This window comes from Phyllobates terribilis, unplaced genomic scaffold (genome assembly GCF_046119375.1).
Source record: "Phyllobates terribilis strain yellow unplaced genomic scaffold, ASM4611937v1 Scaffold_2__4_contigs__length_985480577, whole genome shotgun sequence".
Lineage (NCBI taxonomy): Eukaryota > Metazoa > Chordata > Amphibia > Anura > Dendrobatidae > Phyllobates > Phyllobates terribilis.
In genome coordinates this window covers 103114360-103132598 of record NW_027362762.1, presented here as the reverse complement: position 1 = coordinate 103132598, position 18239 = coordinate 103114360, and the positions used below count along the sequence as shown (strand labels likewise).

At 40.9% G+C, this 18239-nt stretch overlaps 1 protein-coding gene across 4 annotated transcripts in view; it reads left to right on the top strand.

The window, feature by feature from the left end:
* Nucleotides 1-18239, top strand: part of ATP8A2 (ATPase phospholipid transporting 8A2) — a 999149-nt gene that overhangs the window by 526063 nt on the left and 454847 nt on the right. For all 4 annotated transcript variants that reach the window (XM_073662455.1, XM_073662456.1, XM_073662454.1 and 1 more), the window contains one exon: nt 8043-8226. In XM_073662455.1, coding sequence (XP_073518556.1) covers nt 8043-8226 — 184 coding nt within the window. The remainder of the gene's footprint in view (nt 1-8042; nt 8227-18239) is intronic.

Genomic DNA, 18239 nt, shown 5'->3' with positions numbered 1-18239 from the left:
GCAAGTGCGATCTGAATGTCTGATCAAACTCGGACATGCCGCAATTTTTACATTGGACAAATTATGTCCGAGGAAAAAAATTCGATATGTGCACGACCCCGTAGAATAATATCGGATCACACTCGGACTAATAATATGGCCGTCTGCACCTGCCCTAATAATATAGAACAGCCTAAAGACTTGCCCCTTCATAGAATCTGTGAGCCCCATCTCCTTGCTAAAGACTATAAAAATTAGCACTAAATAAAAAGGCTCATATCTCTGGAATCGTATGGCGGTTAAAAAAAAAAAAAAAAAATTGAATACTCAGGGAAAGAGCAGGAATATTATAAAAGCAAAAACTGCCCACTTTTTACTTGGTGACAGGTCATCTTTCTGTAATATAGAAAATTGTGTGTCTATATCACGTCCATATACACGTAGACTATTACGGATACTGTCCAGTATAAAAGCATCCCAGGATGCAGGTTTGTAATTTACAGAAAAATATCCCACATTTGGTAAAAATCTATTATTTCTCTGGAGTTCATTTTGCCTCATTTTTTTTATAGTAGTGAATGTTATATGTGAAAAATAAAGCTTCACATTGTATAAACATCTCAAAGGCTTCAGGCACGTTTTTGGAAGGAAATAAAACCAATATTTTTGCTGCAAGGCACAATTAAAGCAATCCTTTTGCTAAGTACAGTTACCAGACCAGTTTCCCTAAACACAATGGCACGTGCGATTCCACAGCTAGAGACGCCTAGGGAGGGTCTAGGACTTTCACAGGCAATCAATGTGGAAGATCTAAAGGGTGATTGATGCAAATCTGCAATATTCTCATACTAGAATTATAGCTTTCCGTATAGTGGAGGTGAAAAATAAGAATGGTTCCCTGTAAAGACATGTGTAACACTCTGAGGTCCCATAAGACTCTATCCAACCTCTTTGAAGCTCTTTCACATTTATAAGGCTGTGTTTCTGTTAAAGTGACCTCACCATAGAAATGGATGGTAACAAACAAGCCCATTCAATTTAACACACTACACTGACAGTCTTTTCATGTTTTTTTTTAATTAAAAAACAACCCAAAATTATCCCTCTTAGTAATTTGGAATCAGACAGACCATTGTTTGCAGAACACTGACTGAAACTGTTGGTGTCGCTGTCAGAGGTAACAGGCTTGCTGTGACTGAGATGAATGATGTGTGATATATTCCAGAACACCCTGCACTTCTTCCTGGCTAATACACTTGCTTGAGGCAAAGGAGGCCAAATTGTGGCATGAATTTGGTAGTAACACTGCACGGAAGACTGGTACCAGAGGTGGTGGCGCTTCTTCTACATCTTCCACATTTTTAGCCATGGTATGGTTTTTTTTCTTACCTTACCCTGTTCATTGCCATTGTAACTTTTTCTTTTATTATACAATTTATACAACAACTAACTTTTGACAATCTTTTTAATCCCAATTATTAAACCCTTATCAAAATGGACATAACAAGAAAAACTAAGTAGGTAGCTAAATGTACAGAAAGCAAATTGTGGCCGCAAGTTGCAGTAAAAGTGTGGCATGCATAATTGTCAAATAGGACTAGTATAACAGGTGTGCAAAAACAGACATGTATAGTCAAAAAAAATATTTAAAAATGTAGACATTTAAATACTTTTTTAACAACATGCCATAGCAAGAAATACTAGGTAGGTACAAGTCCAAAAAGCCAACACCTGCAACAGGGCGCTGAATTTCTGAGGTGGGTAGAGATCTAAAATTTAACTAGTAAAACAGTGCAAAAAAATAAAATTGCTTGCAACACACACAATTTGTGAGGTAGACAGTCACCATTAAATGTCTCGATTTTTGAGGTTTTTCTTTCGTATTTTTAAAAAAATATTCCTCATATTACAAAAAGGATTGCACAAGAAATCCAAAAACTCAGTACAGTCGCATGTAACAAGCAATCACAGTCTCTTGACTAATACTGATTTCATATTTTTTATTAAGTACAAATTATTGTGATGCCTTGCTGCTGCTTTTTAGTGCTTTGAAAATGGAGAAAAAATGTCTTTGTAATTTTTTGCAACAGGACAGATGCCAACTACACTATATCACTAATGAATCACACTGGCACAGCTGATGGTATCTCGCTATCTTTCCCTAATCCTATCAATTGAATTAAGGTTAGGGAAAGATAGTATTATCTTGATGTATTATTCACAGACTAGGCTTTATCTTCATACCTCTTTTGCTGAGCTGTGAGCTCTGACATCCTTTCACTATTCAAAATCACCCTATAAAGGCTGCTGCATTCCCTGCCTTGGCTTTTAGACAGGCTACGATAGTCCCCTGGGAATCTAGGAAGTGTCTAGATTAACTTTGAGCAATATAGAGGTCACAATTGCAGAGGCGGGTGACAGACACTTCCTATTGAGGAAGGCAGAAGAAAGTATGCAGGTTTTACAAAGCCTTCATGTGGAAACGGCACCCCTCGGAGTTCTTAAAGGACTAAACTGGGCAGTGTAGTGTAAGTGATTGTGAGTTCTTCACGCTTTCCCAGAGGGAATCCCCACGGCGTAACCTGTAGAGTAGTCTCTGTTAGCAATGACTTACTAGTAGGTAAATAGAAGACACCAAGATGTAGTATTGAGGCAGCAGGCGTAATTGTAGGCAGAAAGGTGCAGGTCAGAGCAGCAGGTTGTACATGGTAGCTGAGGAGGTCAGGATAGCCAGCAGACATGGTGAGAGGGCTCAAATCTGTACAATTCTAGCAAAATTCACCTTTGCATTGTCCTTATTGCTCAGACAGAGGTAGGTTACGTATTTCTTAGTAGGGCATATAGACTTTATAGAAACAGCTCTTCTCACCCTTTGTGAGCTAGAGAGGAAAGCTCATGATTTGATTTGCAATGATGTAATATTACATTTTGTCTACAGTGGTTTATACTGACCAAATCATTAATTTACTAGGGGTGCTGGGTGCTTACAACAAACTGAAAGGGGTTATTTCTAACGACACCTTTGGTCTCTGCTTAACATTAAATACAGTTATAAAATTATCCATTGCAAAGGATTTAAGACTGCGTAATGAACAATTATGACACTAGTAACCGGAGTGTCCATGCAGTGAGGTGCCGATAGTGCAAGCTAAAACTGACCATACGTATTAGATATCTGATGGCCAACTTGCCCGTATACTTTTGTACACAGTTTTCTGTGCTTTTGTTCTGTTTGTAGAGATGGGAATAAGCTACTGCCAGACACCTCTGCTGGTGGCTTATTTTCCATCGGACGAAAGAATTGGATCTGTGGGAATCCAACAATCCGATTGTTTACTTGGAAAATGGAGAGACCCCATGCACATTAAATGGTCAGCCAGTCTGGATGAAATTGTCAGGTTCTGCCAATATTCGCATGGCCAGTTTAAGAGTGGATGGGTGACATGTAAGTGAGCCTGCAGTTGGGCGCATTAGACGAGGTACACCGCAGACGACCAAGGACATTATCATCTGGCTGATCCACTCTATGAGCCTTAATATGTTTTGTTTAAATCCAGGACTTCTATTTGGCAGAGGTTTTCTGTACAAAGTACAAAAACATATTTCCATATGCATGATCCATAAACACGAACACAATATCCATAATTGGTACCCAAAGGCTTTGCAATAAAAAATTAAGATGGAATCTTTCACATTTTTTCTAAAAGTAAATAAAACAAGTTTGTTCCCAAAAGACTTCTTTTAACAAAGTCCAACAATACATCTGGCCATATAATTACCATGTTATTACAAAGAGAGGAGGAAGGCATTCACACCGTTCTCTTCGGATAGTCCTCCTAGCCTTTCAGGTGTGAAGCATTTCCATTCCAAGCTGTGTAACAGTAACGGCACAATGTTACATAAGGACGCGGCCAACATCTGAGCGGCAGCCGGCAATGACTGGATTGCAACTACTCTATCAAAAGCCATCTGAAAACAAATTGAGTGGGCTGGAGGAATAATAACCTTGGTGCCTCTGGAAGTGGAAATGTCATCTTGCAGATTTTGTTATTTCAGAAGTCATCTGGAACACATTTCGGGAGCGCTGTCTTGGCACACCTGGGGCTAAGCCGGGCCTTTCTTGGCAAATAAGTTTATAACAAGGTATTTATCAATAGAAAATGATAGTCAAACCAGATATACACACAATAGCAGCTAAGTGTTACAGAGCAGGAAGGCCTATGCGTTACATTATTATCCTTAATGAACTGTGGAGAGCTTGATCTGTACTTACACTGGAACCCAAAGATAAACTCAGTCTGGAGGAAGGGACCATAAATCGTCTTTCTACGAAGGACTTTATAGCTCTGGTTTCTTTGCATGTCTTTTCTTGTACCTCGATGAACTTAAAAGAATAACTGTTTCCTGCAAGCTGTGGAGGCAAACAGCTTTGTGGCCTCTCTCCATGAGTATGAGTCTGTAAACCCATCTGTCCAATGCATATATGTACATTAGGTTGGCCATGATGGACCTTCGTCTTTTTTCAGTCTCATCAACTATATAACTATAATGAGGAAAGCCTAATCTCCCATGAAGTGGATGCTAGTAGGGGAAAAAATCCTTCCTTATTGCACATATGTCAATCAGTATAAATATATGGATCCTGTCTGAAAAAATATATTTTCTTTGGTGGAAGCTGGACACAAATTTAAGGACGATGCTGGTGGACCTTCAACTATTAACGATGATCATAATCAGTATTTGACATGCATAGGTCCAAAACGAGCATGGTTTATGGAAGATTGCAATAGAGAATGTCCTCAACTGTCCACATGGTGTAAAATCCCAATTTACACTTCTACAGGTTGTGCTGGAGTAATCCAACAAGGATTGTCCTTTTTTTTTCTTTTTGTTAACCTTTAAACTACTTTTGTATCTCCATTTTACTGGCTTGTTTTCAAAGTCTGGTATCGGGAAATACAAAGTCCATAGCCATACGTATGGATGTGTCTGGCACTGCAGCTCAGACCTATGATTGGGGATTAAAATTCATGTCAGCATCAGTCTTATATGAAGATGTAATTTTTTCTGGAGACTAAAATCCGTTATTGGTTAAAAATGTGTGCTCGATGGGCATACAACTGCTTGGACACCTATGGATCATGGGAACGAGAGTCCCATGTTCATTGGTTAAATGAATTGGGAATATGCATAGCAGTCCCAAAGTAGTGAATAGAATAGTGGTCATACTTGTCCAATATTCAAATAGGGGACTTTCAGACTCTTAGTTCTTGTGATTATTGGGTGGTTAACTCATAAACAATAAATGCTCAGCAATGATGATCCAGGAATTTGGCACTTCCACCATAGAGTGCTAATGATTGGAAGGACCCGTAGTGGAGCTGTGTGCCCTAAAAATAGAGTATTTGATAAAAACTGCAACAATAAAAACACAACACGTTTCGGCTATAAACTGCCTTCATCAGGTGGACACCTGATGCGTTTCGGTTATAAACAGCCTTCATCAGGTGGACACCTGATGCGTTTCGGCTATAAACAGCCTTCATTAGGTTGACACCTAATGCATGTCAGTTATAAACAGCCTTCATGAGGTGGACACCTGATTCTTTTCGGCTATAAACAGCCATCATTAGGTTGATACCTGATGAAGGCTGCTTATAGCCAAAACGCGTTGTGTTTTTCTTGTTATAGTCTTTATAAAATACTCTTTTTTGGAGCACACAGCTCTACTTCGGGTCCTTTCAATCATTATCACTTCATGGTGGAAGTGCCAAATTCCTGGATTATCGTTGCTGTTTCATTGTCGTTTGAACTCCATTGGAGAGATTTCCATGTCCATCAGGCTGAGTGCAGATCATATACTGGGTTCTTTCCTACAGTTGTGCCTCAGTTAGCACAGCTTCATCAGGTGAGCACATATTCATCATCTCTCACCTGATTTATACAACGACTTTCTACGCTTAGGTAGCGCTCCTGTTTATTCTCCTATCCCTAGGAAAATCCTTCATTTCTTAAATAATGAATGCTACTATTGTTTATGGTTGCCTAACAGTGACATAGGACCTTGTACATGAGCCGACCGCAGCCACTAATCCACTGTCCTCTGTTTGCGAGTAAGCCAATTATTGCTTTTTAATGGCCTGTTTTGATAGACCAACCCATATTCTGTATGCACAGAACTATCGTTAATATGACCAGCATATCACCTTTGTTGGCAATAATGATGATTTTTATGCGGACACGAATGGTCCAATGGTCCACACATGCAACGAATGAGCATTTGCTTATTCCTTGGGTGATTGCCACTTGTTCATGACTATTGGCTCATCTAAATAAGCCTTAACTCCCCTCTCCTCAAGGGTAAGTTGCCCTAGGTGATCCACCACCTTGGGGACCTCTGCAGTGGTCTTGGTGGCTCCTGGGTGGCCACGAATGTTGTGTCGGACTGGGGTTCCAAGGACCCACCAGTAACCAACTCCAGGGCCCCACTTTTCAGCGACATGCAAATGTGACATTATCCTCAATCACAAACTTATACAACAATGAGCTGGGTAGATTGTTACATGAATAAGATGCTGCCTTTATCTGTACATAGTGATTCAAGTATATTGTGCCAAGTACTGCTCATATAAGAGGGTGGTGGCCCACCTGAGGATTGTCCTGGTCTCCTGTGGGCCAGTCCAAGCCTGCACATGTATATGACTCTATTAAAGTCTAAAGTAGTCACTGAGCCAAGAATCTGCATATTCACCTTCCCTAAATGTGGCTATGGTAGGCCCATGTGTCAGAGTCAGATGGGTGCCCCATCAAACGTAACCCAATGATGGGTCATTATCTAATATATATAATCGTCTTATCCCGTCTGTCTGTCTGTCCAGGAAATCCCGCTTCGCTGATTGGTCTGGCCACAGCCAATCAGCGACTCGGGATTTCAGAAAAATATGGCGGCCGTTAGCGGCTCATCTGCCGCACGGAGGTCAGCGGTGATGCAGCCGGGAGATGACCGACGCTAGTCGGTCATCTCCCGGCTGCTCGCAGCAGAAGTACCCCGACCGACGGCGCCGCTGACCTCCATGCGGCTACCGTCGGGAGATCAGTGGCTAGGGCCGCTGATCTCCCGACGGCAAGTGTGAAGGGAGGAGCGGGGAGCGGCGCCGCCGGTCAGGATACTTCTGCTGCGAGCAGCTGGTCATCTCCCGGCTGCTCACAGCGGAAGTCTCCGTACAGGCAGCGCCGCTCTCCGGTCCTCCCTTCACACTTGCTGTCGGGAGATCAGCGGCCCTAGCCGCTGATCTCCCGACTGTAGCCGCATGGAGGTCAGCGGCGCCGCCTGTCGGGGTACTTCTGCTGCGAGCCGCCGGCTGCGACCAATCAGCGATTTTGGCGCCAAATTTAAACACCGCTCTGCTGATTGCGCCCTGTCGGCCGCATACATATTCTAGAATGCCCGATGCGTTAGAATCGGGCCACCATCTAGTTTTTAAATAAACAGGCATGCCTGAATAATCTGAGCATTCATGTTTATAATACATACGGAAAAGATGGTTGTTTGCCCATCTCATTTATAAGGGTGCACTTTGTTTATTTCATCTAGAAAAATGGTGATACTTCTTGTCTAGGATATTCTTGTCTTATGCAATTGTAATACATATTAACTTGTTGAAAAGAGTTCCAGAGTTGCGGATGTGAAATATTCTAATGTTCCCCATCTGATTTCTGGTGAAATATTGTAGAACGCCGTCGCTTGCTGTGTTAGGGTCCTGAAATGGGATCTCACACTTCTGTGCAGGATGGAGTTAGTTTTGGAAGTCGCACAGTATGGAATGCTTATTATAAGAAAAGTGTTAGCGAGGGAAACCTCATGGAATAGAAAGATTTCATAGAGGAGCTTTTTAAATTCATTGTTCCACATCTGCAATACGTATTAGGTATTGAACTGGAGCATTTTCTGAGAACCTCAGATTGGGTAGGTCTAAATCTGGTTTACAGCTGTCACATTAGAAAGACATGTATATTTTGTAACTTCACAGTAGCTGACTGACATATTTGCTTCTGCTTTTCAGAGTGTCTCCGCTGCAGAAATCTGAAATTGTAGACATGGTAAAGAAACATGTAAATGCCATCACACTGGCAATTGGAGATGGTGCCAACGACGTAGGAATGATCCAGACCGCACACGTCGGAGTTGGGATCAGTGGGAACGAGGGCATGCAGGCAACCAACTCCTCCGATTACTCCATAGCTCAGGTCAGGAGCTCAAGCCAGCAGCTGTTGTAGACTGTTGACAGAGGTATCAGATACATGTATCATGAGGCAGTCCCTGAATCCCACACAAATCATTTGGGGATATCATCTGTGCCGTCACCAAAACCCTAAAGCCAGCACCTTGGATGCCCTTGTGTAGTGTGTATTTTTTAATCTGGCTGTAGAACACTGTCTTATATTGTTTGGAAGATATATCATTTCGTATTAGCAGATGTGAGCATCGAGGAGCAAGGGAGAGGCGCCACTCAGGACAGCTTTTGTCTAAACTCCCTTCCTAAAGATGATATATATCCCTCCTGGACAATGTTCCATGGTTTTGTTGAAGCGATTTACGACTCCTGAAGTTTATAGAAGCTCAGAGGAGCTGTTTTTTTTTTTCCAAAAAATATTATCTAAATTTACACCACACCCATCCAAGGGTTGGCCAAGTATAACTGTGTGACTTTTACTAAACTAATGATCCTATCAACGGTACTGTTAATTTGTGGTGGCTAAAATCAAGATAACTTAAAATGACCATAAAATCAAGACTGTTTCTTTTTAGTTGAATTTATGTGTATTAGGACTATCTTCTGTCATTTTCCATGGGTTGAAACAAGTATTGGACAACTTAATGACTATGGACAACTTTTAAATAATAAAACAAATGCTTACATATGTTAATAGTCACCTTGCAAATAAAATAATAAAATAAAATTAACAAATTATTACGGTAATTTAATTTTGATTAATTAAATTAAATTATACAATTTAATAAAAGTTTCAGCCTGCAATCCTAAAGCCCTTATTCATTTTCAGACCCCTGATTTGTAGTTTGCTAAGTTTCAAACTTTTTATTTTCTAGACGGTTCTTTCCTAGTAATATAGGTTGGATGTCACTTGCTTTCATGTATCAACACAGCCCTAGAACTATGTGTATTTCATCTTCATGTGGTTGCCTCCTTATCTATAACCTGTTTTGTCTGCTATCCATAAGACTTTAGATACTTTCCCCTCTCTCCTCTCCAGATTTGTGTACAAACACCCACCACACTCAAGGTGAGAGCAGTGAATGCCATCAGGAGCAGAAGCTCTGATAGATATATATCTTTTTTGCAGATCATTCAGCTATATAAAAGGACTTACAAACACTTTGCAACAGCAAAATTGTGATGAAGATCATTTAGATAGTTGCTTAAAGATTTACTACATTTTTTATTTATTTAATTATTACCTTACTTTGCTTCCTTCTATCTTGAACACCATGCTGGAAGTGGTGGATAATCTGCCTAGTTAGTACTGTTTTAGTGGCTGATTTGAATTGCAGACCTGTAGTTCAAATCAGCTGCTAAGACAACATGAATCAGGCAGATAGACCAGCACTTTTAGAATAGTGTTAAAGATAGAAGGAAAGGAAGTAAAATAAGTTATGGGTGCACTGTTTGTGAAAGCCTTGCAGCTTTTAAGAGGACTTCCACAGACAGACTTAGCGCAAGCCACTTGGTTTACCAGATCCCAGGTTTTTGGCCTAGCCTTCACCTTTTAATCCCTGTACAAGGATCTGGATTTACACAGGGACCCATCTGCTGTGGCCAAGAGTCAGCTGTTGACCTTTGACAAATTAAATAAAAACTGGAAAGACAAAAAATCGCAATAGGGTCTTGTTCGGTTTACAAAGTATGAGTTAGAAGTAGAATGTGCAAACCTGGTTGGGTTGACTTGTGACAGTCACAACCCCTCTTGAAAGCTCGTAAAAAGGCTGCTGTAGAACCACCAAGTAAATAGGATACAAATGCTAGGAGATAGGAATGGATGTAAATCCACGCTGCCAGAGATCCAATATATGATGGGAGACCAAATGAAGTGTGGACGCGGTTTGTATTCGTCAACGCATTTCAAGGTATTCAAACCTCTTCGTCAGAACAAACCATAGGACTTCACCTTTTAATCCCTGTACAAGGATCTGGACTTACACAGGGACCCATCTGCTGGGGCCATGAGTGAGCTGTTGACCTTTGGAGCAAGCTGGCGGCAAGAAAGGTCACCACGAGGTGTCAGAACCAAGAGGTCAGGAACAAAATGCGAAAGCAAGCGGGTGGTGAAAATACAAGAAAATCGTCAAAAATTGAAAAATACAAAGTAGCACAAGAGAAAAAAATTATCAGTGTGACCAGCTCTAGTGGCACTAAATAACTGGCAGCCAGAGACTATGTTGGAATTTTATAGAAAGGAGTTCCCCCATGGCTCCCAGCAAAGAGCTAAAAACACATGAAAACACAGGTGGACAGGAAACTGACAACTAATCTCAGGAATCTTAAAGCTAGACTACCAGATGCTGCTGTCGTTCTGCCAGCTGTAACCGTGGTATTAGTGGGGTGCTGTCTAGCGACCAGAGTGTAGGAAAGACTAAGGGAAGGGAAGCGTGAAAAGGGGGCCCAGACTCTAGGGAAAGGGGGAAGATCTCCTAGGCTGATATAATATCACCCTGACTCCACTAATGTCCCTATATTGGCTCTTCACCAATCGCCTCACGTGACCTCGTCCTGTCTTTCCCTGGCGTTTGGCCCTGGCTAGGGAAGGGAGGGGGACGAACACAAGTCGATACCCACTGACCACTAAAGACAACAAGGGGGAACAAACAACGGAAGATAGCTTATCTTTAGTCGACTTCAGAGAGATGAACACCTGTCCTCAAAGCTGCAGAGAGGAAGAAGTAATGCACTTGCTCCAAGCCTTCACAAAGGGTAATGTGAGTATCGCCGCCACCTCCCTCAAGCAGACAGCAGGTATTTATACACCCAGGCAAGGGTGTTAATTAGCCAGAGGAAGGTAGCCACTGGGTCCTAGAGAGACAGCCTCTAAGATGGTGTCTGTAATGCCAAACGTAGAGATGTCCTGCAACCAACTGCAGGGCGTCTGTCTGTCACTTCTGACACACCTATGACACAGGGTTTCTTCAGCATGTTGAGACTCAGATATGACAGTAAGAAAATATATTACAAAAAATGTATAAACTTTATAAGGGCTGATGAATAATTAAAAAAAAAGTTGAGTTACTCTTTACAGATTAACTTAAACTTTGTATTTTTATTTTTGTTCTTTTAGTTGAAAGCTGATTGGTGGAGGTTCGGGTTCACCAACAATTGTTAAAAAAAACCCTGAGAAATGTACAGCTCAGTAGACAGTCCCGCACAACTCCTGCCTGAGCACACACAGATCGGCGTACAGATTCAATGGAAAGCCTGTGCCTTTTTCTAGAATCTCTGCTCTGTGCGAGCTCAGGCAGGAGCAGTGCGCTCTTATCTCTGGAACTGTGCATTTCGTAGGGATTTTTTCAGTAATCAGTCTCAGGACCTGCACCCCATCAGTCACTTGCGATTATAAGACAAAAAAATATATTAAAAAAATTATCAAAGGTTTAGTTTCTCTGTTTCACCTGAAGATCATTTGTTACCTCTCTTACCTCGTGTCAAAATAACTTGGAAGTTTAACCGGCAGAGAGTTGGGTAACAAAGTGGCCATACAGTTGTCTGACTACTTATTTTATGAGCATAGGTAGCTTAGTGGAAATATATTGTTAGAAAATTACTAATTATTTAAATGACATTTTTATGCTAAACTTTCTCTTGTAACATTTTTGTTACATTATTCCATGTCACTGTTGGTGTTTTAAAAAATCTTGAAATCTTGCAGTTTTCTTCTCTGGCCAATGAGCCTTGTAATAAGCTGACACTGTTCTGTAGAGATCATTTTTCAGCCATCATCTCATTATTCTCATTATTTACCACATTAGAAATAAAAATAAGGTACAAGATCTGGTTTCAATTAGCAAAATACCTTGGTGATTAATTCACTTTAAAGTGAATGTCCAATCTTAAGTCTTCAGTTGTCTGTGAATCACGTACGTGTTCTATCCGTGTTTTTCACAGAACACGTACCCATTATAGTTTATGGAGCTGTTCACATATTTGCGTCCATTCGCGACTGAGTGTCCTTTTTTTGATTTGGGTCATGGATCAAAATTACCTAGATAAGTGTATGTGTCCATGAAAATTCACTGACTGCACATAGTCATCCGTGTGCTGTCCGTTTTTAACATTGCATTGGATAAGAGAAGCAATACAATTTTATTTAGTTTTTCCCCTGAGAAAATCACTGATGTTATTCTGATGGTAAAATATGACTCATGGACTAAAAACTGATGGAACTCAGAATAGAAACACTGATGAAAATCGGATCAGAAACACCGATCGGACCGTTTTTTTGCATATCAGAAAGGCCTAAAGATGATTTTCTTTTTCTAGTCTTAATAGCTTCTAAACTTTGTGATTACTTATATTTTATTATAGTGTTATAGGTGTGATGATGTTCTCTTACAGATTCCAAAGCTTGGCTGTCTGCTGCCAGCACTTGGAGGTTTTTCGGATTACCGCATACTGATTTTACATTGAATTCCGTAATAAAACTGTATGCAGTAAACTTCTAAGCTCCCCCTAGTGGTGATGCAGGCCTATAGAATTTTAGCATTTCACTCTATATCTGCAGAGGATTTAGCGCTTTTGATCAGAAATGTGGCTGATAGATTGTTAGGGCTCATTCAGACATCAGTGATTTTGTCACGGGTGTATCAAGTGTGACAGACAGTCGCTCTGGATCCGGTTGTAGAAGGTCACTGCGCTTGGCATTGCAGACGCCTTCTTGATCCTATCATCTCTGTAGTATAGTTATATCCTTCTTCCTTTAGGACCCAGCAGCGACCTCCACCTTCTGCTACTGATTGACACACCCTTGCTTTGTAGTTAAATATTCTCAGTTTCTCTAGAGATTCACCAGTGATAGTTCTATGTACCTCTGAGCAGGCTTGAAGCACTAGCAATCGGCTAGTTTCTTCTTTGGTGCCCTTGGAGGACAGTTGCTGTTATCTCTCTGGTGTCTGATCAAGCTAAGTGTATCCCCTTTGTTTGTTTACCTTGTTGTCTTTAGTTTGTAGTGGGGCTTGACTTGTGTTCACCCCGTCCCCTCCCTATCTAGGGTCAAGCTCTAGGGACATTCAGGGATTAGGTTCCTGCTCGGCGATAGGTGTGGAACCTATATAGGGACGATAGAGAAGGCAGTATGATATTACATCTGCCTAGGGGTCTCCACTCCCCTTTTCCCTAGTTGCTGGGCTTCCTTCCCCCCCTTCCCGTCGTTGTACACTTGTGCCTTCCTTCACCTTGCGTGACAGATTTTTTTCGTATGCAAAAAACTGTCTGAGTTTCATTAGTTTTTGATCACTGTTTGGTCTTTGTCCGTTTTTAAGATCAGAATTTCATTAGTTTTTCTTGTATGAATAAGAAAAGGAGGTTTCTCAAGTTTCTCCTGTCAAACAAAAATGGACAGCAAATGGATGGCATCCTAGTGCTGCCTGATTTTTTTTAAAGGTCCCATAGACGTTCTTAGTGCTTTTGATCTGACACTCAAATCAATATCGGACATGTCTTTATGATTTTTATGTGGACCACTCATTCTGAGGAAAATATTGGACATGTGAAGTACCCCACAGAGGTACAAGCTCTATCCATGAAAAACAGATAGAACTCATAGGATGAAATCGCACGTCTGAATGAGCCCTTACAATTGTACAGAAGCTGCCTCTGTGCCTTATACAGTAGGTATGCTGGCCTTAATGGCCTTAAGCACTCATGGTGATCAGAGTTGGATTTTCACTTTAAGCTTAATGTACAGTTAGGTTCAGAAACATTTGGACAGTGACCGGATCTTCGTGATTTGGGTTCTGCAGACCACTAATTTTTATTTAAAATGTTTAAAAAAACAACCTAGATGCAATTGAAGTGTAGACTTTCAGGTTTAATTAAAGGGGTTGCACAAAAATATCCTGTGAAACATTTAGGAATTGCAATAATTTTTCTACTAAGCCTCCTCATTTCAGGAGCACAAAAGTAATTGGACAAATTAACTTTACCATTAATAAAATGTTAATTTATAATACTTTGTAGAGAATCCTTTGCAGCAATGACTGCCTGAAGTCTGGAAGCAATGGACATCACCAAACGCTGGGTTTCCTCCTGTGTGATGCTTTGCCGGCCTTTACTGCAGCTGACTTCGATTGTTCCTTGTTTGTGGGTCTTTCTTTCGTACGTTTTGTCTTAGTCATGTGAAATGCTGCTCGATGGGTTTGAGATCAGGTGATTGACTCGGCCTTTGCAGAATATTCCACTTCTTTGCTTTCGCAGTATGTTTTGGGTCATTGTCCATCTGTACTGTGAAGCGCCGTCCAATCATCCTTGCTGCATTTGGTTGAATCTGAGCAGAAACTATACAGTAGCCCTGTACACTCCAGAATTCATCCGGCTGCTTCTGTCGTCAGACAAGTCATCAATAAACACTAGTGTCCCAGTGCCATTGGAAGCCATGGATGCTCATCCATCACACTTCTTCCACCATGTGTTAGGCTGTGTGCCCACAATGCCTTTTTTAAGCGTTACCGCAGCGGCAAAAACGCTGCAGAAACGCTTAAAAAAACGCCTGGTAGAAGACCTGCCATGTTCCCCAATGATAATCCGCATGTGCTGTGCACATGCTGCGGAAATTTCCGCTGCGGATTATCATTGCGGAAAAAAACGCAACACTACCAATTATTTTGCGGAAACGCGTTTTCGACGTCATTGACTTGCATTAGAACGCATGGATTTCGCTTCACTAGATAAGGACATGCGGATTACACACGTTCCAATGTGCGGATGGTACCCAGGTCTAGAGAAGAGGAGACTCTCCTCCGGACCCGGGTACCATAGAAAACTGTGAAAAAAATAATAAAATAAAAAATAAAGATTATATTTACCTTCTGATGGCCCCCGGTACACTCGTCCTTTCATGCCGGCAGCTAGCGATGGACTGAAGGACCTGCGCTGACGTCATTGTCATGTGACGGGTCACGCAACGCTGACGTCGGTAGGTCCTTCAGTGTACCGCGAGCTGCCGGCAAGGGAGAACGGTGGGAATCAAGACACCGGGGGCCATCAGAGGGTAAGTATATATTTATTTTTTTATTTTTTACCATTCTTTCGGTCACAGTATATAAATCCATGCCGTTTGCATGGATTTATATAGTGTGACCAAGTTGACAAGCACTTTCCAAGTGATGCTAAAATCGCTTGGAAAGCGCTTGTCAACCCGCATGCGGAAATGCAAACGCTTCACTTCCGCATGTCCCTGGCAAGAAAACGCATGTACAATCCGCATGTACAATCCACATGCGTTTTTTTTCTGCCAGGGAGATGCAGAAACGCTCAGGAAAAAATCCTGAGCATTTCTGCATCGTGGGCACATAGCCTTACAGAGGATGTAGTGTGCTTTGAATCATGAGCTGTTCCAAGCCTTCTCCATACTTTCTTCTTCCCATCCTTCTGGTACAGGTTGATCCTAATTTCATCTGTCCAAAGATTGCTTTTCTTGAACTTAGCTTGCTTCTTTAGATTTTTTTTTTTGCAAAATCTAATCTGGTCTTTCTATGTTTAAGGCTGATTAATGTTTTTTATCTTGTGGTGGTATTTGCTCCCTATGAAGTCTTCTCTTTATGGTAGACTTAGACTCCAAATACCTACTTCCAGAAGTGTTCTTCACTTGGGTGGGTGTTGTGAAGGGGCTTTCTTCACCATGGAAAGGATTCTCCAATCATCCACCACTGTTGTCTTCCGTGGATGTCCAGGTCTTTGAGTCCCCAAGCTCACCAGTGCATTCTTTTTTTTTTGCAAAATGTACCAAACTATTGGTTTGGCCACTCCTAACATTTCTGCTATTTCTATGATGGATTTCTTCTTCTTTTTTCAATCTAATGATGGTCTTTTTTCTTTGATTGAGTGCTCCTTTGACCGTATGTTGTGGGTTCACAGCAACAGCTGCCAAATACAAATGCCACACCTGGAATCCTCTCCAGACCTTTTACCTGCTTAATTGATGATGGATTAATGAGAAAATAGCCTATGCAGCCCTTTTCAGAGCTTTTGAGATAATTGTCCAATTACTTTTGGTCCCTTGACTACATATTAAAGAGCTGTAATTCCTAAGCCCTTACTCCAATTAGGATGTGAATACCCTCAAATTAAAGCTGAGAGTCTGCAGTTTAAGCCCATATTGATTTAACTGTTGGTAAACAGCTAAAATACCAAAGCTTGTATCACTGTCCAAATATTTCTGGACCGAACTGTATTTTTTTCCCACAACTATATATTTTTAAAGGGAAATATTCTCTTTTTACAGTTTGTATTAACAGTCGGAGCACATAAGGTAGTACTAGTATATAGTGTACGATAAATGTTTCATTAACCACGAACTATAGCTACATGCATAAGATCAATGTACTGTACGTTTCTCATCAATACAACGGTTAAGTCTATTGATTCATGAACCTAGTAATGTAATTTCCCTTTAAGGCTGAGTTTATACTTACTAATTATTGCACTGATCTGAAATAATTATTATTATGGTCAAAGGGATTGGATCAATTTTGCTTGTATAAGGTACAGTGCTTGATATGGAAAACGCCATTATGGGGAGAAGCATAGATTTATTTTCCATCATAACAATGTATCTCCTATGTATGAATGGCTGACTTAGGGTGTTATTAGAAAGCATCTTGTATTAGATGTTTCGTACGTTTATTCACTATTTTTAAGGAACCTTTTTTTGGGGTTTTGCATTTAAGCTTGTGTTATAATGATTTATACAGCTCGGTCACAGCACATTGGAGTTTGCTGATGCATTCTTTCCAGAAGAACTCCCGATCTGTCTCCTATGAAAGCAATGTGTGTAGTATAAATTCTCTGCTATCTGCCGGGACTTAGCACCTTCCAGACTGCATTTCAGAGCCTGATACTCATCTGTTAGCATTTTCTTTCTGGCAGTAAAATAACTGAGGCCTATAGCATTATGACTGCCATGTGGTGGATCTCTCATTACATCTTTATGCTTCCTAGAAGTTTTCGGGTCCTATTGCATAAGCTGTATCCGTACAGATTCTACAATAGGTTATGGCATCGCTCCGGGTAGTACAAAAGAAATTAGGCAGGATAATATGTCCAAAAAAAGTTCAATTACCCTCCCCGATTGCTGAGTGCCCTGCCTTAAAGGGTTTGTTAAGGCTATGGAGGAAAGTCTGCAGTCACTTTGTGATTGTAGGCTGCCGAATCGTAAAATTTTCCTGTATTTCCGGTGCGAGTGGTCGGTCACGTGCTGACTGAACTCCCCCAGCTTCTCTTAATTTTCTTCTATTGAGAGAAGCCCAGTGTGTCTACTGACAATAGGTACTGAGCATGTGTCGGATTTGACAACCAGCACATGCTCAGTAGAGCAGGGACTAGCCCAGCCCCTGAAACGGACGTCACTGATGACACTTAATTTCAGGGAGGGGTCAGAGGCTGTGGTAGTAATTGCTACGTCTGTCCCCCGATGACACTTAATTTGATTATCCCAGCATGCACTTGGATTCTCAAACAAAGCACCATCAGAGGAACTAGTAAAAAAATGAATAAAGCAGTTAGGGTAGAGAGGGAACGGCAGGGAATTATTAATTAATTACAAAAGTGATTAGATTATTACATTAAATGAGATAGGAATTTAGGATAAAAATAGGTTTTACTTTTGGACCATCCCTACAGTTTCATATAAATTTGCTGTATTATATTTAATAACTTTTTTCGAATTAATAATTACATTTGAATTATCTATAATTAGGACACTCATCGCGGAATAATTAATTTCAATAAGAAACAACAAAGTTCCTAAAGTTGCTAAACCAAAATGCCGTGTAATTCTCAAATTGTGACAAAATAGGGTACTGGTTCATGTGCACAAAATATTTTATGTATTTCAGCGCCAAAATGTGGTAGATGGCAGAGAGCAACGCCAGACCCCCAAAACATTCCCAACTTAATGGTCATTAATCAGGCCTAGTTAGTGCATATTATTGCTGACTATATATTTTGCCCCATCCCCTAGGAGCATCAGTCACAGTG